Source organism: Toxorhynchites rutilus, chromosome 3 (assembly GCF_029784135.1).
Source record: "Toxorhynchites rutilus septentrionalis strain SRP chromosome 3, ASM2978413v1, whole genome shotgun sequence".
NCBI classification, from domain to species: domain Eukaryota; kingdom Metazoa; phylum Arthropoda; class Insecta; order Diptera; family Culicidae; genus Toxorhynchites; species Toxorhynchites rutilus.
In genome coordinates this window covers 218,997,532-219,024,807 of record NC_073746.1, presented here as the reverse complement: position 1 = coordinate 219,024,807, position 27,276 = coordinate 218,997,532, and the positions used below count along the sequence as shown (strand labels likewise).

General features: G+C 36.8%; 1 protein-coding gene across 10 annotated transcripts in view; it reads left to right on the top strand.

The window, feature by feature from the left end:
* Nucleotides 1-27,276, top strand: part of LOC129780382 (zwei Ig domain protein zig-8-like) — a 763,625-nt gene that overhangs the window by 633,608 nt on the left and 102,741 nt on the right. For all 10 annotated transcript variants that reach the window (XM_055788581.1, XM_055788580.1, XM_055788579.1 and 7 more), the window contains one exon: nt 18,130-18,359. In XM_055788581.1, the coding sequence (XP_055644556.1) occupies nt 18,130-18,359 (230 nt within the window). The remainder of the gene's footprint in view (nt 1-18,129; nt 18,360-27,276) is intronic.

Genomic DNA, 27,276 nt, shown 5'->3' with positions numbered 1-27,276 from the left:
CCTTTATTGGACGACGTATCCTGAAATTGATACAGATTTAATATTTCTTTCATAAAGAACATGGAAACGCAAATGCTGAATTGAAAATCTACCTCCATGTCTGGATATTTTCGTCGATAGCGACGCAAAGTTGGTTCTAGCACACCGAACTCTTTTTCGCTTGTAAGTCTGCAATAAAAAACCAAAAATTAACACAATGTTGCAGTTCGCCAACTTGCCCCCAAGCGACTTTTTCAATAAAAAAAATTTGCTGAAAAAAAATCATGATTGAAACTCGCCGGAAACAAACAGATTATGTACAATAGAGTATCTTTATCATGTATGAAATTATTTTGAAATTTTAACTTTTCTCATAAAGTGGATAATGAAATTTGAAAAACGGAAAAAAAATAACAAAATCACGATTTTTCTCATTTTTATTTTTCACTTTTTTTGTGATAACGTTTTCGGCAGAGTTACCGAGTACAAAGTTTGGCCTTGTCATGATGCATCTTCAGTAAAAAGTAGGTGGCGCTACCTTCATTACAACGGGTCAAATTACCGATTCGTCATCTTGCCTCCCTCGCCAACTTGCCTCCCTCTCCCCTACAGTAAAAGTAAAACCGAAACTGTATATAATCGAGTCCGCGCTGTATATATATAAATAGAATTAATTCGACAATCTACTTAAAATGCTCCGCGAAACGTTCGCGCTCCTCACTCAGTAGAAGCATTAATTTATAATGCGAATTTGTGAATCTAGTTTGGCAGTGATTTGCCACAATAGGTATGTTCCAAAGAAAATACGACGTATAGATGAGGATAAAACTAACCAAAATATTGAAGATTCACAGGCTCCATCAAATGGTCTGGGCTATTCGAAACCTGACCGACCGATCAAGACATTTTCGCAAGATGGCTGTTGTTTGAGAGCTGTTGTTGCTCTCTGAATTGAAACATATCTGACTATCACGGCTTGACTCATGTTGCTAAGCAATGTCACAATTTTCTTTGTTGAATACTGATGATTACGCAGAAACAAAATAAAGCTATTTCTTTTCCGCCACTTTACATTTGCTGCCGGTCACGACTGGTAATTTTCGAGCAACTGCAGAGCCATTTTATTCATCCTTTAGGTATCTATACAATCCATTTTTTATTATCATATCTACAGTGAATCTTAATAGACACCTAAATCTACAACAACTGTGCTCCCTTGGCCGAGCGGTTAGCGTCATAACTAACATGCCGGGTGTTCGGGTTCGATTCCCGTTCTTGTCGGGGGAATTTTTCGTCAAAGAAATTTCCTCCAACTTGCACTGTGATCACGCGTATTCTCTAGAGCTTGCCACTCAGAATGCATTCAAGGCGTGTTATTTGGCATAGAAATCTCAACTAATGTACTAATAAAAATGACGCAAGTAATACTACGTTGAGACGGCGAAGTTCCTCTAGGAACGTTAGTGCCATTGAAGAAGAAGAAGATCTACAACAACTATTCGATACCTGATCGACCGATCAAGAGATTTTTGATAGATGGGTATTGTTGCTCTCTGCATTGAAACATATTGTATTTGACTACAAGAACAAACTGAAAACTGTACCTTAGCACCCAAGGGCCAGCAAAAATCAATTTCTACCCGTTATTGATTTTTTCTATAACTATAACACTAGGGTGCCAATGAAAATGGTCATCTCGAATTTCAAAAAGTTACCTCATAAAAAAATGTTCACCACCTCGAAAAAATACACTATGCAAAATATCAGCTCAATCGGACTTAAGCGAGAGTGGCGCAAAGCGGTCAAAGTTTGAGTTTTTTGAAAATCAAAAAATCGCCCAAGAAATCGGAGTTTTCGAAAAAAAAATGTTTATGTCAAATGTCTTGAAACGTCGAGATCTAATTTCATCTCAAAAATTTTTTTCGCCAATGATCGGCACTCAGGGACTTGGGTACCAATAAAAATACTTATCTTCATTTTTCGTTCGGAACTTGCTATGAAATGTTGATTTGCACTATAATATACCCTATGCAAAATATTAGCTTATTCGGACTCCATTAACTGGTGTCACAAACGTAAAAATTTGAGTTTATTCAAAAAACGAAAAATCGCCGAAAATTGAGGTTTTTTTTTCCAAAATATATATTTTTATCATGGCGTTACGGGACCGGGAGTTAAATATGTTGCCAATTTTTCTTATTATCTATGTTAGTTAGTAATATATTACTCGCAGTTGGCTCGAGGTTAGTACGAGGGTCGTTCAAAAAATAAGTTTCAGTGCCTCAGAAATCGCGGAAAAATTAAGTTAGGACAAAAAACAAGGTGATTTTCCTAATCTACGTTTTATTTTCTATTTTTCTACAAAATCGCCGTAACGTTTGAGGCATTTTTCATAGCGTGGCAAGAAGCGCGAAGTGCGTAGCGTCCAACTTTTTTAAGTACGATGTTACTGCGTCACGAATTTCTTCAGTGTTATCGAATCGTTGACCGCCGAACGGGTCTAATATTTCACGATAACGAATAAAACTACCAATTTTCGTGGAAACCTGACAGTCACTATATCGGTTTGGTATGGAATTCTATTTCGCGCTTGACCCATTCTCGCCCCACTCAGTGTAAATAAGAGCTTATTTCGAAAATATCGAAATTCAAATGGAAAAATAAATTTGAAATCAGTAATGACTCATCTAGCAAGATTTTAAAGAATCATTCTACCCAATATTCACAATTTTTGTTGTTCTGTATAATGCTGGGCATGAGATTTTTTGTGAGGTGTTAATAGATGGCTATTCACACATCAGATTTTGATGAATTATTAAATTTTTGTACTACAGTTAAGTTTTATGCATTGGAAGTTGCGGAACTATGTCTCCTATTAAACGGCTTACAGCTTTCAAAAATATTCATTATATTTGTCAAGATATTACTAACAGTAACTTTCTCCATTTTTGACCCATTTTCACCCCCACCGACGGTATATGGCGTACAAAATATCACCTCTAGGGAGGTTTCCTCATGTAATAGTTTTGTTCTCGTCCAGTGAGGAGGACCATCTTGTAGATCGCTCAATCTTATTTTAACCTTCCTATACTCGCGTAAAGGTTTGACAGACCGAGCATCAATAAGGTGGTTGAATTAAATGACTATTAAAACTGAATGAAGTTAAAGAAAAAATATTTTCTGGAGTTTTTCACTCATTTATATCTTTTTTTTTTTGAATAAATACCAATAACGCCTAAAAATAAACAATAGCAATAGCACAGTCCAGAGTACACAAATGACGATTTTTCATGCGAGTATAGGAGTGTTAAACGAGCTGGAGTTTCAGTTCGTGTGTGAGGTGTTCTATCGCGAAAATCTTTTAGGTAATTTATATCCAGAGCTTTAAGAATTATTTTCTGGATCACATCAGGATCAACTTCGTTGGAGTATCCTACATGCTGTCTCTGATGGTCAACTGAACGGTGTAATTAGCTCGGAATTTAAATTCTAAACATCACATCCACTATGGCCATCCAATGTTTGTTACGCCAACATTACCGCATCCACACATATGCGTCAGTAGTTGACTTTAGAATGAAAAAAAAATGTATGTATGTCTTGCGTCGAGAGATGCCTGAAAGCTCTCCATCCAATCAATGCTCGTTTCAAGTGTTTTGCTTTGCCTTTCCACAGCAGAGCACACATCAAGATTAATGCGAAGTGCAAACATTAGCGGAAGGTAGCGAAAGGAAATACTTTATATTTCAACGAGCAAGAGCTTTTCATTGGAGCGACCGTGACGAGAGCAACCCCATGCGAAAAGCGCACGCATCCCGAATCTGGAGGCGGAATTTGGCGGACAAATCGGGCTCGCGCCGGATAACGGCACGCAAACCAAAGCTCATCGCCATTGATGGGTGGAAACGCAAATATTATATTTCCCCATCAGCAAATGAGAACAAACAAACCAGAAAGCAAGTAATAAATTTGATCAAAACATCGTATATTCGTTCATTGCAGTTATTTCATTTTACTCCCCACACATACACTAACACACACACACATATACATGAGGGACAGCGTTTCACAGTTGACAGAAGATACATTTCTCTTGTTTTTATCTCGTCTGGCGACGAAACAGCGACGCGCTGTCGCTCCGAGGGGCAACATGAATCTCGGCGAAAGTTTCTTGTTAGCTCAACTTGACATGACAACTAGTTTCGTGAATTAGGAGCTCTCTATGATGATCTATGCGATTTTCTGCGATGATATCCACTGTTGACCCCGAGCTGTAAAGTTGTTGGCTAGTCCATACATACTTCCCGTTTTTAGTTTGAATTTGGCAAAGTTTCCACTCTATAATTTATAACGTAATACATGTACACAAAAACTTTCCAAAAACATCCCCATTAACTCTATATTGAGAATTGCGCTCGCTTTCAATTTAATTGCACCATGATTAATTTTCCTTCAGAATAAATGCTGCACGAGGAGGCGATCGAAGGAAATACGAGTGCAGCTATAAATTCCAATCATCAAGATTGATAATTAATTTTGTACTCTTTCCAAACCGACCTCTGTTCGTAATTTCGCTCATTTCACGCGTTTTCGAAAAACGGATTCCCAATAACGGTACCATACGATGCCATTAGCCTTTTCGAAATTCAATTAAAATACCTTCGATGTACCTGTACGGTTATAGGACTTCACAGTTTGTGAATGACGCGTGATCTATACAGAGATATGACGTACAGTTCTTCATCAAGCGTCCTCGCGGATCAGTGGGCCATCAAGGTATGCTACATGCGCTCTGGTGGGTACTCCGTTATGATAATGTTTTTTGAAGTATCATTTCAAACAAGTAGCGAATCGCTCAGGGAAAAAAAAGCTCTCGAAAATTGATGAAAATTAATTAACAGGTGCATTTATAAATTATATTACGCAATTGGCGATTCAAATGCCATAACTAATGGGAGAAGTAAATCAATTTTACCTTTTCCTGCAATGTTGTAACAGTGTGTGTGTGTGTGTCCGCTCTTTTGCGTTCGGAAGCATGAATTACGATTTGTGGCGTGCGAGCGAGAAACGCAGAAAGTGTTCCACAAAAACGATGTTGTTTGGTGGAAAATTGAAAATGTTGGAAAACCCACCTCCAGGTGCACATCGCCGAAAGTGGTAATTGCTAGTAGCGCAAGTAACTGAGTGATTCAATTCTGGGTGCTCGAATGCAGAGTTGTATGTTGCATAAATCAATACCGGCAGTTGCCGGTGGCGAATTTTATTGACTTACTCTTGCCACTTTTGTGGCGAGCCTTTGAAAAAACCAGGATACGAATGAAACATTCCGTGCACAAATAGAGTTGAGTATATTTTTTATCAGAATATTATTTCTTTGCACAAAATGAACAGATATATTGCAGTTCAACAAGATTATTTTTGGTGACTCATTGAGGCATTTAAAAAAAAACCTCAGCTTTCAGGAAAAAAAGAAAAAAATATGGCGCCCTTGGTCCCGAAACGATGTCAGCTATAAAAAACAAATAGAATCAATAATTACGAAAACAAAATCCATTTTTATTCAGAGTGTAATATTTTTTTAAACAAAACTAGCTCATTGGCTTTAATTTTATATGCCGATCATCTGAATCGGTCCAGTAGATCAAAAGTTATGATTTTTTGTAGTGGAAAAAATAGGAAAAAATTATTTTTAGGACCATCGGTTAACTTTGAAAAATCATAACTCAAAAACGAAAAAAAAACGCCTCCCTGATTTCGTGATATGTTATGTGAAAAATCCTCAGCTTTCCACAAAAAATATAAAAAAATATAGCGCCCTTGGTCCCGAGACCATGAAAACTATAAAAAAACGAATAAAATCAATAATGACAAAACCAAAACCTAGTTTTATTGCAGTTTCCAAGCATACTAATAACTGACTAACTAATTAGCTTTATTTTGATATGTCGACCGTCTAAATCGGTTCAGCAGTTCACAAGTTATGAGTTTTTGAAAAATATCATTTTTGAAAAAAAGGGGAAAAAGTCGATATTTCGGATCAGCCTAAAATGAAAATCGGCACCCTAACAAAAAATTAAAAAGAAAATACGGGTCTAATGTTTTGCGAAAAAAAAACAAAACTACCACTTTTCACGAAAATCAGAGAACCACTATATCGGTTTGGCATGGAATGGCTGTATATATAGTGATGACTACTCGAAATACTATACATATTGAGAATATTTTTCATAACACGAACTGGGATTAGTGCCAGTTCTTTTGAAAAATCATATCGTGAAGACTTGTTGTTTGATTGAAATAATCAATAACCCAAAATACGCTGTTGAATTATTGGGGAAGGTCCTGGACTGATTTCCAAATTCGTAAAAGTCATTAGGTAATATTTGTTTTTACGTCTTCTGCATTGGGTCGTAGAGTAACACTCTTTAACTATGTTTTTAATAGTTGTGCGGTTTTCGAGTACAATACTACCGTTCTACGCATAGTTGTCCCATGTTCCAAAATCAGCAACTGAGAAAAACGCCATCAAAGTTTTCTCGCATATTTGTCTACCAAAAGCTTTAAGCATTTCAATTTAGCAATACACCGGGTTTTTTATAAGCACTATACTATTGTTTAATGAAATGAATCAATCAAGCTTGATTACGGGTTTAAAAATTCATGGTGGGAATTCTACATAGGAAATTTAATATCTATGTACATAAACTCCATTATCCAAAGATATATCCCAAATAATTGCATCTGATGTGGTTAATCTTATAAATTCATTTCTCATCGAAAAATCTTTATTTTTTTTTATTAAATCGTTTATTTTTACAGGCTCAGTTACATAAGTTTAAAGGAGCCAAACTCCTATCTGTATTGTTACAAGTATATATAAACATTTTTCATTAATTCTAGTGTTATTGAATAGAGAACCGATTACTCGCGGTTTGCTCGAGTTTAGAAGGGTGACATTTTTTTCAGGAAAAGGAAGGGATATAAGGATATGTTGACAATGTTCACACTCACATTCGCACTCACATTCATCATACTCAATTCTTAAGCCTATCTTATATCTAATACGTATTTACATTTCACCTTATTCTATTGTTAGTAAGAAGGGATTTGCTTTCTCGCGAAGGAAAAGGAAAAGGAGAATATAAGGATATAAGGACAATCACACACGAAGATCGATAACTTTTAGGAAGACATATATTTGGGACATGTAATCAAGGTCTAACCGAGCCAACACATCTCTCACCGGCACATTGGGCTGTCTTCCTCTGGCCCGAAGAGAGTTTTCTAAATTCGATCTGGCAACAAGATACACCTCGCACGACCAAACAACGTGTTCGATGTCGTGGTAACCTTGGCCACAAGCACAGATATTGCCATCGGCAAGATTAAAACGAAAGAGTAACGCGTCTAACGAACAGTGATTGGACATGAGTCGAGAGAAGGTGCGAATAAAGTCCCGACTCAAGTCCAGACTTTTGAACCATGGTTTGAGGCTAACCTTAGGGATAATCGAGTGAAGCCACCGACCCAATTCATTTTCGTTCCACTTACGTTGCCAGTTAGCGATGGTATTTTTACGGACTAAAGAATAAAATTCATTGAAGGCGATTTGACGCTGATAAATATCGCCTTCAATTGCACCTACCTTTGCCAATGAGTCAGCCCTCTCATTACCCGGAATTGAGCAATGTGAAGGGACCCAGATAAAGGTAATGACATAACAGCGTCTGGTTAAAGCACTCAAAATTTCACGTATTCTCTCAAGGAAGTACGGCGAGTGCTTTTCCGGCCTCACTGAACGGATAGCTTCGACAGAGCTAAGACTATCCGTTACAATGTAATAGTGTTCAACAGGTCGTGAGGCGACGCTGTCCAGCGCCCAGTGTATTGCTGCCAATTCAGCAATATACACTGAGCAAGGATTCTGAAGACTGTGGGAGGTGCTAAAAAATTCGTTGAACACTCCAAATCCTGTGGACTCATTCATAGAGGACCCATCAGTAAAGTACATATTATCACAATTGATACGCCCATACTTTGCATTGAAGATCGTAGGAACGATCCCCGATCGATGATAATCTGGAATTCCATGGATTTTCTCCTTCATGAACAGATCAAAATGTACAGAGGAATTGATGTAGTCAGGAAAACAAACACGGTTGGGAATATACGAAGAAGGATGAACCTGCATGGAGATGAATTCATGATATGAACTCATGAATCCAGAATGAAAATTTAGCCCGATCAGCTGCTCAAAATTGAAAATGTGTTTGGCAGCTGATTGAAAACAGAAACTGCCATACTCCATCACTGAGAGAATAGTTGTTCGATACAACATTATAAGATCTTCGGGATGGGCTCCCCACCAGGTGCCGGTAATTGTACGGAGAAAGTTTATTCTTTGTTGGCATTTTTTACTCAGATACCTAATATGGGCCCCCCAAGTACATTTGGAGTCGAACCATACCCCAAGATACTTGAATGACATAGCATGAGTGATCGGTTTACCCAAAAGTTGAAGCTTTGGTTTTGCTGGTCTATGCTTCCTAGAAAAAACCACCATCTCTGTTTTCTCCGTGGAGAATTCGATCCCTAGCCCAATGGCCCAGGTTGAAAAATTGTTCAAAGTATCTTGTAAGGGTTCTTGCAGGTCGGATTCGTTTGATCCTACGACAGACACTACTCCATCATCTGCAAGTTGTCTTAAGCTGCAATTTTGTGTAAGGCAATTGTCAATGTCGCTTACATAGAAGTTGTACAAAAGGGGGCTTAAACAAGAGCCCTGAGGGAGGCCCATGTAAGAGACCCGACTCACTGCCGAATCTCCGTGAGAAAAATTCAAATGTTTCTCACAAAGCAAGTTATATAACATATTATTCCATAGAGGCGGTAGACCCCGATAGTGTAATTTGTCTGACAAAACCTCTATTGAAACAGAATCAAAGGCCCCCTTTATGTCCAAGAATACTGAAGCCATTTGTTTTTTTTCGGCGTAAGCCATTTGAATTTCTGAAGAAAGCAACGCAAGACAATCATTCGTCCCCTTGCCCCTGCGGAACCCATATTGTGTATCTGAGAGTAGGCCATTCGTTTCAACCCATCGATCAAGGCGAAACAAGATCATTTTCTCCAACAATTTCCGTATACAAGACAGCATTGCTATTGGGCGGTACGAATTGAAGTCGGACGCGGGTTTTCCGGGTTTTTGAATAGCTATAATTCTCACTTGTCTCCAATCATCTGGAACAATATTATGCTCCAAAAACCGATTGAATAAATTCAACAAGCGATGTTTCGCCACATCAGGGAGGTGTTTCAACAAGTTGAACTTAATTCTATCCGTTCCTGGAGCCGAATTGTTACAAGAAAGAAGAGCAAGAGAGAATTCTACCATCGAAAACTCGGAATCAAGATCGCACCTATCTTGTGGTATATCTCGAACAATTTTTTGCACAGGAGCGGAATCGGGACAAACCTTCCGTGCAAAATTAAAAATCCATCGATGTGAATATTCTTCGCTTTCATTCGATGAAGAGCGATTTCTCATGTTTCGAGCCACTTTCCATAATTTTTTCATTAACGTTTCTCGTGACAAACCTCCCACGAAATTTCGCCAATAAGCACGTTTTTTCCCTTTGATCAAGTATTTAAATTGATTTTCAAGGTCCAAATACGTTTGAAAATTCTCAATGGTTCCACGTTTTCGAAAAGCTTTAAATGCGTTCGATTTATCCTGATAAAGCTTGGAACATTGGCTATCCCACCATAGATTGGGAGGCCTTCGACGAATAGTGGAACCTGGGATGGGTTTCGTTTGAGCGCGAACCGCGCTGTCATAGATCAAACGAGAAAGGAAGTTATACTCCTGTTAGAGGCGAATGAACTGCAAAGTTTAAAGCCTCTTAAAAACAAAGAAAGAAGAAGAAGTTATACTCCTCCAATGGAGGTAAACCATCTCTGGAATTGATGGCTAGAGCAATCGCGTCCGCATATTTTTTCCAGTCAATGTGTCTTGTGAGGTCATATGCCATGTTTATAGATTCAGAAGAATTCGACCCAATGGTGATGGAAATTTTGATTGGCAAGTGATCACTACCGTTGGGGTCCTGGATTACATTCCACTTGCAATCTAACGATAGTGAATTCGAGCAAAGCGAGAGGTCAAGAGCACTTGGGTTAGCAGGAGGTTTAGGTACACGTGTTGTTTCCCCAGTATTCAAAACGGTCATATTGAAGCTGTTACAAAGGTCATATATCAACGATGAACGATTGTCGTCGTACTGTTCCCCCCAGGCAGTTCCGTGAGAGTTGAAGTCTCCCAAGATCAATCGTGGCTCAGGAAGGAGTGAGCACATGTCAACAAGTTGTTTGCGGCTAACCGCAGCTCTCGGAGGCCAATACAAGCTGACAATACAGAGGTCTTTGCCTTTCGAAAAATCTTAGACCTGGTGTTTTTCAATTCCTCCTTCATCTTGAATCAAGGTGATTTGAAAATTAGCTTTTTTCATTTTTTTTCTGAAGGCACTATCCATTCAATTTCAGCAACTCGTCCAAGAATTCATGCTGCCACATTAATCTCCCAGAAAATTTTGAACCCGAATATGGCACGATTCAATATTGGCTTAGTGTCAAAATTCCTGGTTCTCGAAAAACGATCCGAGCAATTTTGTTTTGTTTCAATCGTTTTCTAGGCTACAGCAATATTTTCTGCAGCAAATGAAAGTTTTTTAAAAGAACATTCTCGAAAAAATAATCATTCTCTATATACATCCGTAGGCGAACACATTTGAACAGTTCCTTTTTCCATTGTTTTCAAGTCATATATATATATATATATATATATATATATATATATATATATATATATATATATATATATATATATATATATATATATATATATATATATATATATATATATATTTTCAATTCCTCATAATCCCCAAGTTTGAATAAGACTTGAAAGCAACTCCGAACCATACAAAGGTATATAGCAATTCCATGAAAAAAAAGATGTTTAAAAAAATACATCGGATTTTGCCAAACTCGAAAAGCTTATAAAATATCGTAGTAGTGATAATGTAGTGATAGTGTATCTCGAATGGCGAGATGTGAAAACTTTTGACGTAGGACTACGTCTTTTATTTCTATACCGAGGTGTAAAATCAAAGTTTCGAAAACGAAAGCGTTACGCCGGAGACCAAGATTTTGAGTGTTAATAGCTCCTAAACAACTGAACGAAATGATATGATAAACACTTCATTCGAAAGATAAAATGTCTACGCGTTCTATACTTGTTACTTTCTGATCCAAAAACTTGTTTCAATAGTCTTAAATTTGCTTTCAAAACAGGCTATTGAAATCACCAATCGGTATATAAGCGAGCGCCGCTCGGAAATTCACTCAGTTCTAATTGAACAGCGATTGGAGCATGTTTTCGCTGTTGTGGTGAAGCTCTTCATTTATCATGAAACCGCGGATGAATGGTGTCACCAAGAGCCTGTTTGTGCACCTTAGGCCAGAAGGGAATCCATCAGGAGGAGAGTGATGCCACAAACGGTTCCCCGGGAAGATCTCGAAGCAGCCGCTACACACACACACATACACGCGCGGAATTCTTTCCGTTTGGATGCCATTCAGCATCGAGAGAGATCCGGAAAATAATCTGCCAGTTCCTCTAGGAATTTAAAAATACATTCATGTGAAAGAGTTTATTTGAATGTTTTCTATCCATGTAACACTGTGACCAAACATGTTTCAATCAAGTGCTATTAACAGATGGTTATCGAGTTAGCATAAACCTCTGGTGGGCTTCTAGTATCGAGGAAAATGTGGAAATATCCAATCGTTACTGAAAATAATCTGCCAGTTCCTCTGGGAATTTAAAATTACATTCATGCGAGAGAGTTTATTTTAATGTTTTCTATCCATGTAACACTGTGACTAAATACATTTGGTTTTGTGATTTTTCAATCAATCGCAATTAACAGGATAGCTTCTGAAGATTATTCTTCCCCATCAGTAGGATATTTCTGTATTCAATATTGGATGCATAAAACCTTGTGCCTCCAACGTAACGCTCTCGTTTTCGAAGTTCTCCAAATATTCATTTATTCAGAATGAATTCAGATTCAACTTCAAACAAATGATCTCTAAATCAACGATAGTCCTACGTCACCCTTGCGGTTATACCATACATATAACCTACTTCCTGTTTTTTATATAACATATAAAAAATCCCACAATGTCAATGTTCCGTTATTGATATATATAGTTATTCAAATATTAAGTTTTTTTTATTCTTTGATGACACTAGCGCTTTTTGAGGAACCTCGCTGGCTCAACGTTCTACGACTTGCGTGGTTTTTTTTTCATTGACATTTTGTTGATAGAGCAATTCCACACTAAATCAGTCGGAAAACAGCAACTTTTGACGCAACCCTCTCGAATTTGGATTTTATTGAAACTTGGTACATACCACAATATATTTGTATAGCTATTCCATGCCAAACCGATATAGTGGTTCTCAGATTTTCATGGAAATTTATAGTTTTCTTCCGTATTAAAAAAATTGAGGCCCGTATTTTTTATTTTTCTCATTGGGATTTCCATTTCAATTTTAGGGTGGTTAAAAAAAGATAAATTTTTCCATTTTTTCCAAAAATGTATTTTTTTCAAAAATTTATAACATTCGAACAACTAACATGTCCAAAAATCGGAGATGTGTTTTTTCCATTTTTGAGTTATGATTTCTCAAAGTTAACCGATGGTCTGAAAAATCATTTTTGTCCCTTCAAAAAAATGAATTTCAGTTGCATAAATCTAGTTCAGTCGCAAACAGAAAACGAACACAGAAAACCAGTTAAGTTTCAATAGACATAACTGAAAACGATAAAAAAACATCTCTGATTTTCAGATATATTATGAAAAAAAACCTCAGCTTTCAAGAAAAAATATAACGGTACTTGGTCCCGAGACCATGTAAACTACAAAAAACAAATACTATCAATAACCACGAGAACAAAATTCATTTTTTCTTGCATGTATAATATTTTTCCAAAAACTTTTATTTGTAGATCATCTGAATCGGTCCGGTAGATAACATGTTATGATTTTTTGAAAAAAGGCATTTTGGAATAAAAGGAGAAAAATGGATTTATCGAACAATTGGTTAACTTTGAAAAATCATAACTCAAAAAGGAAAAAAAATACATCTCTAGTTTTTGGATATGTTACGTAAAATAAGCTTTTAGGACAAACATATAAAGAAATATAGCGCCCTTGATCCCGAGACCGTGTAAATTCAACTTTTCTGCAAGTGTAGTATTTTTTCGTAAAAGACCAGCTTGGATTTAATTTGATGTATCAATCATCTGAATCGGTCCAGCAGTTCAAAAGTCATGAATTAAAAAAATCATTTTTGGAAAAAAATATGATTTTTCATATTTTTTTCCAAAAATTTTTCAGACCACCCTAAAATGGAAGTGGTCACCCTGACAAAAAAAAAAGAAAAAATAGGGGTCTAATATTTAAAAAAAAACAATTTTCATTAAAATCTGAGAGCCGCGACATCTGTTTGGCATGAAATGGTTGTAAATATTAGGGTGGTAATTTTTTTTTATCCCATATATTTATTTTAGGCTCATTAGCATTTTATCTGAAACAGAGCCGAATTTTAATCGTGTACATGTTACATGGTTATCATTATCTATAATTAGCACATTACACAGTTGCCATTTGCCAGTATTCCTTCTATACCATTGCATATGGTACATCTACACAGTAGCCATTTAGGCGTAAGAGTTTTCTATCTGTTCTTCCATTATCCAGTTAGACCGGACAGCAGAGACAGTTGATTGATCATTGTTGAGTTATTTATAGAACAGCAGCCCGATGTGTCTTGCAGAGCAGAGCAGTTGTATGGATGAATCGATCTTATTTCAACCGTGGATCGATCTCCATCGCTGGTGATTGTTGCGTGGACATAGTTATTCTGTAACAACACAAAGATGGTCAATGAGGGCCCTGAGTTTTGAACTCACGATCGATCGCTTACTAAGCGAACGCGCAACCAATGTGGCTACGGAGACCCCCCTAGGGTGGTAATGAATGTATGGAAAAAAAATCATCATCGAAGTTCAAAAACCGACCATGTTTATTTTGTTTATTGGCCCAAAAAATGCCCTGTGCAAAATTTCAGCTTAATCGGACATGATTTAGGGGTGCCTCAAAGCGCTTGAAGTTTAGATTTTTTGACTCCCAAAAATCTCCCAAGGAAAGGGTACATGAAATCAGTTTTTGTTTCAAAAAAAATGATGCCAAATGTCTTTAAATTGCATGGAACTAGATTTATTGAGAAAATTGACTATTCAGACCTAAAAACAACGATTGCCAAAAAGTAAATTTTAGACAAAAAAAATTCCGAGATAACAATAAATCTCGAAATTTCATGCAATTTTAAGACATTTGACATCAAAAATTTGTTTTGAAAACTCACCTTTGGGTATTTTTCGGTTTTCACAAAAACCTCAAATTTTGACATCTGCGACACTAGAAAATGAAATCCGATTATTTTGCTAATATTTTGCATAAGGTATTTTATCGGAAAAATCAACATTTTGCAAGAAGTTTCGTATAAAAAATCGAGATGAACATTTTATCTTGTACTACGATGAAACGTCTATGTCCCAGAGAGTCGATGTTTAACAAAAAAAATTCGAGATGATAATAGTTCTAGTTTTATGCAATTTGAAGACATTTGGCATCACAATTTTTTTTTGAATAAATAAAACGATTTCTTGGGAGATTTTTGATAGTAAAAAAAATCAAAACTTTGAGCGCTTTAAGGCACCCCTAAATCATGTCCGATTGAGGTTTTTCATAGTTTACATGGTCTCGCGACCAAGGGCGCCATATTTATAATATTTTTTTCTTGGAAGCTGAGGAGTGAAAATTGATTTTTCGGACCATTCATAAATTTTGAAAAATCATAACTCAAAAACATAAAAATAGCGCCTCATTGAATTTTGGACATGTTATGTAAAAAAAGCTCTACTTTCAAGAAATAAAAAAATATAAAAAATATGGCGCTTTTGGTCCCCAGACCATGCAAACTATAAAAAACAAATACGATCAATAATTTTGAAAACTAAATTCAATTTTTTGCGAGTATAATATTTTTTAAAAGAAGACTCATTGTCTTCAAGTTGATATGTTGATCATCGCAATCGCTGTAGTACTTCAAAAGTTATGATTTTTTGAAAAAGGCATTTTTGGAAAAATAGGGAAAAAAGTTGATTTTACGGACCACCCTAAAAATGGTCACCCTAATGACAAAGACAAATACGGGTCTAATGTTTTGCGGTGAAAAAACAAAATTACCATTTTTCACGAAAATCTGAATTCCAATAATTCCAAAATTTCAAATCCAATTTGGCTGATTTCCAATGCATTATGAACAAAATAAATCCAAAAAATCTTCGCCACGAAATGATCGACTATGTATGTTTTGCAATGTTTAATAGAATATTGCATACCTTGAAAAAAATAAGCAAGTTTTTTTTATTGTCTTTCATGCGGTTCCTTTCCATCGCGCAGAAAGAAAAAATCAAATTGTGTAACGAACACGATGTTTTAAGGCTACTGGTGAAGTTTTGTACGATTTTTTTGTGCGGTTCCTATCTATCTTACAAAAAAAGGTTTGCCTGTATACGAGGGCGGTCCGATAAGAACTTAGCCTCATCGTCCGATGGTGGCAGTATTGCAAGAGAGATTACTTATCGTGTAGTACATTCTCGTGAACGGCTACTGTCAAAATTTCAGCCGAATCGGACTCGTAGTTTTGTTTTGACCGTTTGTGGATGCGGGTGCAATCTCGATCTTATTCACAACGCCATCGACATTCAAAAAAAATTTTTTCTTCGTATCGATTAACAGCTTGAAAGGAGGCGGAGAATAAATTGGTATATATTCCGTCGAATAAATACCGGGAATTTGTAATTTTAAATCTTCCAGCTGAATATATTTAAATTTTATCAAGTTGATACTACTGTCAGTGATCTGAATGTCTTAGACCAGAATTTAGTACGAAATCGAGCTGGTATAGGCCAACATCGCATCCTTTTCTATGGACCGTCTCGCTTCAAAGTGACGTTTGGCAATTAACTGTATATTTCGTTGAATTAGTCCTCGTCGTACGTGAGATGATTCAGCATGTTAATGATTTGCCGATTGTCAATGCGTTGATTATTTTCATTAGACCCATGATCACTGGTAAATAATTTAAATGGCCGGAAATTATGCGATCCAGCTAAAATAATTGATCAAAGTTAAGCAAAATTGCTGATTCCTGTAACAAATGGAACGATATCGCAATCAATACAGTATATTTGATTCAGTTCTCTGTCACAAACCATTACCTGAAATCCAACCTTGGCACCATTGTAACTGTTTTCAACAAGAGCTGTTAAACAATCACAATTTAAACTTCTTCTGCCTGATTAGCAACACACTACCACTGACTAGGATCCCTGGTCCCAGAGCACATCGTAAAAATATTGAACCGTTGCCAATTTAGAATTTAATCATGAAATGGTCACAGGAAAACACTAGCACTAGCATTAGCTGTCGATATTCGCTTCTGCCGATGGGAAATAAAATCCTACGAAACTCAATAGCACCCGTGCCATAAATAATTGTCAGCCTCTTTTGTATGTAAAGGGTGTGTCACATCAAATTGCATCACGGAAAAAACACTGTAGAAATTCGCCGAGTAGACCGATCCTTTTGGAAATTTTAGACAGTAAAATAAAAACTATTAAACAACTTTTGGCATTTTCTTTTTATTCATACTTCGAGCCCAAGCCCGTATGCTCGCACCTTCCTCTTTACCCCGTTCATAAGGTTCTGTACAACGTCAGGTTGTAGTTTTTTTTGAACAGAAATCCATTTTCTCTTGAAGTCCGCCTCCGATTTGACAACTTTTGGGTTCTTCCGGAGGGCCTGCTTCATAATCGCCCAATATTTCTCTATTGGGCGAAGCTCCGGCGCGTTGGGCGGGTTCATTTCCTTTGGCACGAAGGTGACCCCGTTGGCTTCGTACCACTCTAACACGTCCTTTGAATAGTGGCACGAAGCGAGATCCGGCCAGAAGATGGTCGGGCCCTCATGCTGCTTCAATAGTGGTAGTAAGCGCTTCTGTAGGCACTCCTTAAGGTAAACCTGCCCGTTTACCGTGCCGGTCATCACGAAGGGGGCGCTCCGCTTTCCGCAAGAGCAGATCGCTTGCCACACCATGTACTTTTTGGCAAACTTGGATAGTTTCTGCTTGCGAATCTCCTCCGGAACGCTGAATTTGTCCTCTGCGGAGAAGAACAACAGGCCCGGCAGCTGACGAAAGTCCGCTTTGACGTAGGTTTCGTCGTCCATTACCAGGCAATGCGGCTTCGTCTGCATTTCGGTGTACAGCTTCCGGGCTCGCGTCTTCCCCACCATGTTTTATCTTTCGTCGCGGTTAGGACCCTTCTGAACCTTGTATGTACGCTGGACGAATGAACTTGACAAATTCAGCTTATTGGCGACATCCCGGACCGAACTTCTCGGATCACGTCTAAATTGCCTAACTACGCGCTTGTGATCTTTTTCACTGACGGAGCATCCATTTTTGCCGTTCTTCACCTTCCGGTCGATGGTTAGGTTCTCGAAGTATCGTTTTAGTACTCTGCTGACCGTGGATTGGACGATTCCCAGCATCTTACCGATGTCCCGATGTGACAACTCCGGATTCTCGAAATGAGTGCGCAGGATTAATTCACGACGCTCTTTTTCGTTCGACGACATTTTTCCAAATTTACGAAAAATTGACAGTGAATCATGGCCAATGTGATCTATACACTCTTATCTGATTATAAGCGAAAGCTGAAGATATAATTCCTAAAAATTAAATTTCTACAGCGTTTTTTCCGTGATGCAATTTGATGTGACACACCCTTTAGATAGTATGTCTATATTTATATACAGTTGTTGACTTTCGATTCATGAGCAACCATTCCAAACGCCACCATTCGGGCCGACGGGTCTGCATATCTTTCGATAACTTTTATTTCATCCATTTTTCACTCCGGTTTTTATTTTCTCTGTATTGTTTTTCAGTAAACGGATCACAACGAGAGGCATCCAAACAGCCCCAGCCGACGACAACCAAGGACACAGCAGCGAGCCAAGTAAATCTTCCGGCCAGCAGCAAATATGGCAATATCGAAGCCACGGACGCCACCCGGACGGGACCGTACTTTGATCTGTCCGCTTCGAAAAACGTTACCGCGCTGCTGGGGAAAACAGCCTATCTCAACTGCAGGGTGAAAAACTTGGGCAACAAAACGGTGAGTCGATATACGTATTTGGCCACTGCGAATGCCATTAGTATATGTAGAGTACGAATAAATACTTGGGTAGCGAAACCACTCGGAAACAAGCTAAAACTGTTCGACAGAAAACAAATGGAAAACGGCGCGGTTCTCTCGACTCTCGGGGTAATGGAACATTCCACTTACTTACATTCCCGATAACTGATGTATCAAGTTCGGGTGCGTGGTGAAATCGATATGCGCTGTTTTTCGGAATTCGTCCTTGCAGATGACAATCACGAGCGGAAGACCTCTGTGGAATTATTTTTATGTGGATTCCAGTGGGACGCGAAAATATGATTCTAGACAAAAATTATGCATTCGCTTTCATAAAAAAATATATTAAAAAACTATTCCGACGGAATTAATTCAATCTCGGGAAGCTGCTCCAAATCCATTACCACGTGTATTTCGTCGTTCACGAGAAAATGACATTTATTGATTAGGACCCTTGCCTCTGTTTCGCTCCGAAAATTGTACCACAAATGTATTTTTCATAATAGCATTACCATTATTGTCCGCCATCAGACACAGCGAAAACTATTGAATCGTCAAACAGCTATGAGTAATCAAGAAAATGTTCTGCAACTTATATAACTGCGACAAAGAAAAGACAAAACCGGCAGGCCACTACACTTACATTTATGGAAATCAGAGCCAAGAACTCTTCGCATCCTAGGACCCACGGTGGTCGAATCGCATTACGCCTGATGGTCGTGTAATTAAGGAAGCATAGCCTCTTGCAGCACTTATTAACTCCGTTGGATCCATCCGGATGCTGACTGCAGGGGGAACAGGGCAATTGTTGGGGAAATTTCTCTCGAGCCGGCGACTTGCTTGCCCCGGCTATTATTGCTACTATCTTTCGCCGGAACTTTTGTGTCTCAAAGTTTCCGCTTTTCCCGGGCTGTTTTCTTCACGAGTTTCCTCATCCAAATGCGCTCGAGAGATGATAGTTTCCAACAAAATGGGACAAAGGAACATTCAGAGGCGAAACTTTTTGCTTTCGGTTCATCCACGAGTCAGATTACTGAGCCTCTAGTTGCCTCCGAGGGCCTCCCCGTGTCCCGTTAGTTCAGCTGAAGAAAGTTACATAAACAAAATAGTACCTCCACTCCCCAAGTTAATTATTGGGCAAAGGCGCAGAACGGGCAAATCCTACTACGGTATAAGTTTGGTTCCCGGTTAAGTGTAGCATTGCACTATTTGGCGTATCGTTCTGGATTTTATTACTCTTGTAATTGTGCCATCAGATTTTTGTCCGTAACGACAATCTAATACTGTTGGGGTGCCAAATTCCGACTCAGCTCTTGGGTAGCAAATTGCCAAAACAATAAAGTTTACGGTACTGAGGCGATATAAAATGTAGCTAAAAAATAAATTAAAGAATCGAATACACGCAAACAGATGAAAGTTCAAATTTGTGGATTAGTATACAAGAAGTGGTAAATGGATAACAAAATAGGCGCGGTAAAATGTTTTATTGTACACATTGAGCTGTTCAGAAATTTCGACTTACGACAAGAGAGTTAGCAGGCTTAACTGAGGCTTGGTTACGTACATCGTCACAATTTGACCAATGAAACATTTAATCGATCTTGTCTTCAACTGCGGCTCGCTTTATAAACACAACGAATACACTCCGTTTTCGAATCAAATTATGACAGGTAATGAATTATGGATAATTTATAGCAGCGTTGAGCAAAAAAGTAGATGGGTCTGGGCCTAGGGACACGGACGGTACTTGACGTAGGACTGTTATTGTTTGTGGTAATTGCATTTGAATTGAGTTTTTTCGTTGTTAAAAAATCTGTAAATTTTATTCTTCTCATACATCGAATGGAAGTCCTAAAAACAGTTTCCTATATTAAATTATATCCATTAAACCGGTAGGATGAGGTAGATTCCGGAATCACATTCTATCATGGACACGAGTAACACGACACTATAAGATTTTTTTATGTTCAAAAATTGTGCACAAAATAGCATTAAAGCCATTACCACCATTTTCTTCTAGTTTTTAATTATGCAGAAGAGGACAAAGTGTCATCATTTATCAGTGAATTTTTGGACACAAGTCTAAATAGCTAAGATCTACACAGATATAAATAGAAATAAATCTGTGACTACAAAAATATAGTATGGATAAAAATAGCATTTTGGGAGTCTTTGTAGCCACATTGGTTGCGCGTTCGTTTGTTAAGCGATCGATCGTGAGTTCAAAACTCAGGGCCCTCAATTGACCATCTTTGTGATGTTATAGAATAACTACGTCCACGCAACAATCATCAGCGATGGAGATCGAACCAAGGTCCAATAAAGGTCGATTCATCCATACAACTGCTCTGCTCTGCTAGGAATATCGGGCTGTTGTGCTACTAATAACCCAACAATGATCAATATCAACTGTCTCCGCTGTCCGGTCTAACTGAATAATGGATGAACAGAAAGAATACTCTTACGCTTAAATGGCCTCTTCTGTGTAATTTACGATAACGTAATGGAACAGAAAAAATACTCTCACTCCTAAATGGCTACCAACTACTGTGTAATTTGCAATTTATAGAAATCATATAGAGGAGGACGGGGTAAGACGGACACCCTAAGCATAGAGTACAATTAAACACAATGCATACATTGAGACATTTCATTATGTCAGTATCGATCTCTAGGATTTCTCCGCAATCACGTTGACTTCCAAAAGTTTTTCTTTTTATTTCATTATGTTATATGATGAACTAAAAAAGGTATGAAAAAGGTGCTACTAAAATGATTGGATGATTGATGATTGTATGATGATTGTATCCGGTAAAATTGTGCTACATATCAAGGTCGTTGTATTTTAGATCAAGCGTGACTAGAGTGGGAGGTGTTATTTATAGGTTATAGGTAAGTATAACGTGCTTAATGTGCAACCCTTGCGAAATTATCATAATTCAAATATATTTGGTATCTAAAAAGACATCAAATTTATCATGAATGCGCTCTGAGTTATTCAACCAACAATTCAAGTTGTGTGATGTTCTCATTCAATTCGTCAATTAGGCGCGTTCAAAGGTGTGTTTATGGCAAATCTCATCTTTTACAATCAGGGTTGCCAACTATAATTTTAAAAAATCAGGAAGAATGAAAATAAAAATCAGGATAAATCAGGATAGCTCATATTGGGTTGTCCGAAAAGTCAATGTCGATTTTTGGGAAAACAAAAACATCATTTTCTATCAGAGCATTATAATTTAATTTTATATCCATAGTTCTGTTTCACAATCTTTCGCCATCTTTCACAAAGCTTAAATATTCTATCCTCCCAAAACATGTTTAGTTCCTCGTCGAAAACTGCTGCGAGCCATACATGTGAAAAACAGGTTGCTCGGTAGTAGCTCATTATACAGAATCCATTCCAAACCCCTTCAGAACCAGAATATATCTTTCTTCGAGCGAAGACCGGATATGTGAAAGAATTAATAAGCATGGTATAAATCATCGCATACGCGGAAATGCTAGTGTTTCGCTTGACCTTTTGATCGTTTATATTTCTTTCCGAAAAAAAAAACTACAGCATCACTACAGTCAATTGCAGAGAAATCAATATTCAAATTTTCAATGAATTCACGGTCCATGCTTTGGAATGAATCTTTAATCAAATTTAATCAAATGAGAAAATCATATCAGCAGTGGAAGACTTGTTGAATTTTTCATAATTTTTATGACATTTAGTACGGTTATAGATATATTTACCGTTTGTGTCACATCCTTATCCTCGTTAAATGGGGACTTCGCCTTTTAAACGTTGATCTTAGAATAATTTATTATTTCGCGATATAATAAATTCATGATAAAAACTGCGCTGCGGTGGTAATTACGTGAGTACCATTTTTTATCAATTCTTTTCACATTGCCATGGCATTTAGGCTTTATATATTTTATGTTGAAATTACCTGCTTAATTTTCGCAATATTCCATAACCCATGCTCGTTTTGAATGATCTCATGGCCTTAAAGATCAACACGGAAAGGAAAGAAGATGGCATGTCAATTGTGCCTACACTAATTTTCAAAAATGACACCGCGGAGTCTTCGAAATCATTTTCAAAATTCCTCATTACAATTTCTCATTCTACTTCGTATTTTTGTTGCTTTTTCATGTTGTTTTGATTTATTCTTATTTATCAACATGAGATTCGACGAAACTCACAATCTGATTTGTTGGAATCTTTCCTTCTCATTCGAGTAAACATTCCATTCGGGTAAATGTTGCATTCGAGTAAATGTCGCATTCGAGTATTTGTTACATTCGGGTATTTGTTGCATTCGGGTAAATGTCCATTCGGGTATTTGTGGCATCCGGGTAAGTGTCTACTCGGATATATGTTGCATTCGGGTATTTGATACATTCGGGTAAACGTTAAAAAAAATGGTTGATGCCAAATGTCTTAAAATTGCATGATACGTCGATATTGAGCTGAAATTTGGCTTAGAGTGGTTTTTCGAGGTGGTAAACATTTTGTACAGGGTAACTTTTTGGAATTTTTTGGTCGATGTTTTCCCATACCTTCATTGGCTTCCTAATCTACACATTATCCTCAATAAAGAAATGTGGTTCCTCAAACTTAATCTCTTTGTAATTTCATAAATTCGTCGGACAATCTGGTTTCACGAAATTTTCTAGCACTGTTTCGAAAAGCCACGAAACAATTTAGGGTAGAGATAAAAAAAGTTAAGTACAGCTTTGCGTCTAGAGAATTTAACTCAATGTAAGATATATTCAAGGGCGAACCGCAGAACTATCTAACAGAAAACTTTGGCATGGACACCAGTATATTTATTACGAATAATGTAAAGAATACAAAAATCAGGAAAAATCAGGATCATTTCAGAAAAATCAAGATAAATTGAGTGTTCGTCAGGATATCATGGAGCGTGCTAAAAAGTCTGGCAAATCCTGAAAAATCAGGAAGGTTGGCATCTCTGCTTACAATAGTGACCACCTTGTCCCCGATATGAGTCAAGCCAAAGTGTGTCAATAATTCTATGAAATGCTTTGAAAACATACAGTTTTCTATACGAACACACTCACATGACCCGTGTGTTTATTATTGTAACGTTGGTTTCACAGGACATGTCCATATTCATATTCACCACCATCTGAAAAGTTTATTTTTATTGTTTATCATGACGTTTCACCTATACACACGCAAAAATGGGTATACATGATTGAGTGTAATGCAATACACCAAACTAATGTGTTATAATTGTCCAATAGTTGATTGTTTCAATAATCAAGAGAGTGGCCATCTTACCCCGGATGGCCGTCTTCCCCCGTACTCCCCTACATGTAACATGTATGCGATTGAGGTGTAGGTGGAAGCTAGCAACAAATGGCTGCCACAATGACGCTCATTTCTTTCATCTCCCTCCCTTACCCCTCGCCAGAAAAACAAATAATTTTAGGAAACAGTGTGAAGAAAATGATCGTTAGCACACACTTTCCACCAAGTAATATTAACCAAAATCTAATCGATTACTCACCAAATATTAAATTTTCATCTGTCGTCGCAATGTATAGTGGAAATCGTCGTAAAACTCGAGCTAGTGCTCTGAAAGTTAACTTTTCATTTTTCAATTTTCCGCAATGGTTTTGTTTGTATTGGTGAAAACATCTTTATTTTACACTGATGCCAGACAACATCATTGAAACAGATATAAAAACCACTCAATAAAATGTTATTCCTGAGTCATAGCGTTTCATGTCAAGAAAATCAAGAAAATAAAATTGTGTTGATATCAATACAATTATTATTTCTACGTTTAATGGGTCTATAATGTATGTTTTAGCAACATGAACATTGGTTAAGCAAATTGTATTGCAAAGCTCGGAACACTGCCACGGCTGCCTATGCTTTCAAAAATATTAAAAGGGAAAGTATTACATTCAATCAATATGCCTCGGCCAATGAAGAGAAGGGTTAAGGCTCTCCAACGTGAGTATGTGAAAACAATACGATCAACGAAGGAAAATATTGTGGAATTATCAATATCGAGTTACTGGGCGGAATAACTTGTTGATAACGAAAGAGCCCCAATTCACTTGTTATAAATTTGCTCATATTACGCTCAGAATTTTACTTCATATGCAAATACACCTTCTATATATACATTTATATATGCAATTGTTCATACATTTAACTTCAGTATTGAATTTTTTTTTAATGTATTCTAAGACTCGTGTCAGTGAAGCGCCATACAGTATGATAAGTGAATTGATCTGTTTATAACAAAGATCAAAACAAACGAAACAAATTGCTCTTCTCTCACAAACACTATTACCCCCACGTGGTTTTACCTATACTACTACAAAGGCTTCCTTCCACCTTCACCTTAAAACTCGGCCCTGTTACAACTAAAATGCTAATGAGCCTAGTATATTTATTTAGGATAGGGATAATTTTTTTTTATTCTAATAAATATTTGTTCATCTACAGACAAAACTTAAAGTATCTATGGATTACGTTTCGAAGTTAATGCATATAGTTACTATTTGGTAAGCAAGCTGACCTATTTATTTCCTATTTAATTCTCTTTCAAGAATTATTGGACGACGACAGCTAGGTGCGCACTTTTGGCCCGCATTACTCTATATCATCATAAAAGTTAACGACCACAAAAAGATAAATTGACTTATTTGTGAATCATTAGCTTCGTTCATTACAACGCATCGCAGTATAAGTGAGGAAAAAAAACGCGTTTTCGTCGAAATCTTCATTTTTTATCTGGTGGCACATTTGTTTCAAGATCTATACGACCGATTTATTTTCAGCGAATAAAAATATATTTTCTTCAACTGGCCCCACATTTTAGGGTGGTCCAAAAAATCAACTTTTTCCCCTATTTTGGATTTTTTTTTTTCAAATATTCATAACTTTTGAACTACTATGCCGATTCCGATCGGCATATCAAATTGAAGCCAAATAACTTAGCTTTTTTGAAAATATTATATTTGCGGGTTTTGGGTTTTGTTTTCGTAATTATCGATTGCATTAGAAAACTTTTGAATGGTCTCGGGATTAAGGGCGCTATATTTCCTATCTTTTTTCTTGAAAGCGGGAGTTTTTTACATACCACATCCAAAATTCAGAGAGGCGTTATTTTTTGTTCTTGAATTATGATTTTTCAAAATTAATCGATGGTCCGAAAATTCATTTTCCCTCTTTTATCCAAAAATGACTTTTTTTTTTCAAAAATACCTAAGTCCATAATTCTAGAAATATAGTTTAGAAAATTTTCAAACAACACTAGCTCATTGGCTTTAATTTGATATGTCGATCATCTAGATCGGTGTAGTATTTCAAAAGTTATGAATTTTGGTGTTGGAAAAAGGGGTAAAAATTATTTTTTCGGTCCATCGGTTAATTTTGTAAAATCATCACTCAAGAACGAAAAATAAAGCCTCCCTGATTTTTGCATATATTATATAAAAAAAACAGTAGCATTAGGGTGACCACTAAAAAAATTTTTTTTTTACTCTAACTTTTATATTTCAAATTCTACATCAAAATTGTAATACTTGTAGAGCTTATCAAGACCAAAATTTTACGATGCAGAACTCGTCGATATCTTATTCGTACTCAAAGTTATTGACCCAAAAATTCACGATTTAATTTTAATTTACTTAAATACAAAAATAACATAGTTTTGAAAATCTCACATTATATTAAGTGAAATAACAATTAAAATAAACATAAACAATAAACATTGTTTATTTTTGCCCCAGAAGGAATGATAAACAAACGAAGAGAGGGTGTTTTTTGGGAAAACATATCAATAACTTTGAGTAGAGTTAAGATATTGACGAGTTCTACATTGCAAAAAGTTTTCATTAGTTATTTATAAAAGTCTTTTCTGGTCGTTCTGGTCGGGGGAATTATTCGGCAAAGAAATTTCCTCCGACTTGCACTGTTGTCAAGCGTAGCCTAGAGCTCAAGGCGTGTTATTTGGCATATAAATCTCAACTAAGTACTAATAAAAATGACGCAATTAATACTACGTTGAGACGGCGAAGTTCCTCTAGGAACGTTAGTGCCATTGTAGAAGAAAAAGAAGAAAAGTATTTTGAATATAGTTTGCATGTAGAATTTGAGACACAAAAGTTAGAACAAAAAAATTGTTTTTTCAATGGTGACCGTAACGCAACTTTAAAAAAAAAGGGGCACGGAAGTGATCTTGACATAGGACTGTGATTGTGCGTAGTAATTGCATTTGAATTGAGTTATTTGATTTTTCAAAATCTGTGATTTTTTTATCTTTTGATACATCAAATGGAAGCCCTGAAAAAACCGTTTTCTGTCTGATACAGAAAGGATACAAGCTTTAAACAGGTTAGATAAGATAACGTGGTCGAATCCGGAACCACATTCTATTCATAAATGTACACAAAAATACCATTAAAGCCATTACTACCCTTTTCTTTTGTTTATTCAATTATGCAGACGAAGGCAAACAGTCATCATGTATCAAAAAAAATCCTGTCTAATGGTATATAACACAACATATGTCGCAATAACGATTTAGAGTAATATGCGTTTGAAAACTCTTAATGAATCGTTACATTTTCCGTAGAGTGACCCCCCTATGTAGAAATCAAAGACATAGTCCTATGTCAAAACGCCATATCGGTTGTTTCAAGTGACAGAAAAAAAACTACGAAGTTCTACAAAGATGTCTCAAATAACTGTGGCTACTACATTGTTGAACTGTGTTTACCTCTACCTATAAAGATAAAAAAGTTATATTTATTATTTCATCGACAATTTTGTTGTTAATTTCCACTTAAATGCACCTGCTGGACCATTGTGCAATGAACAAAACTACTGATTTTAACATTAAATCTATAGTTT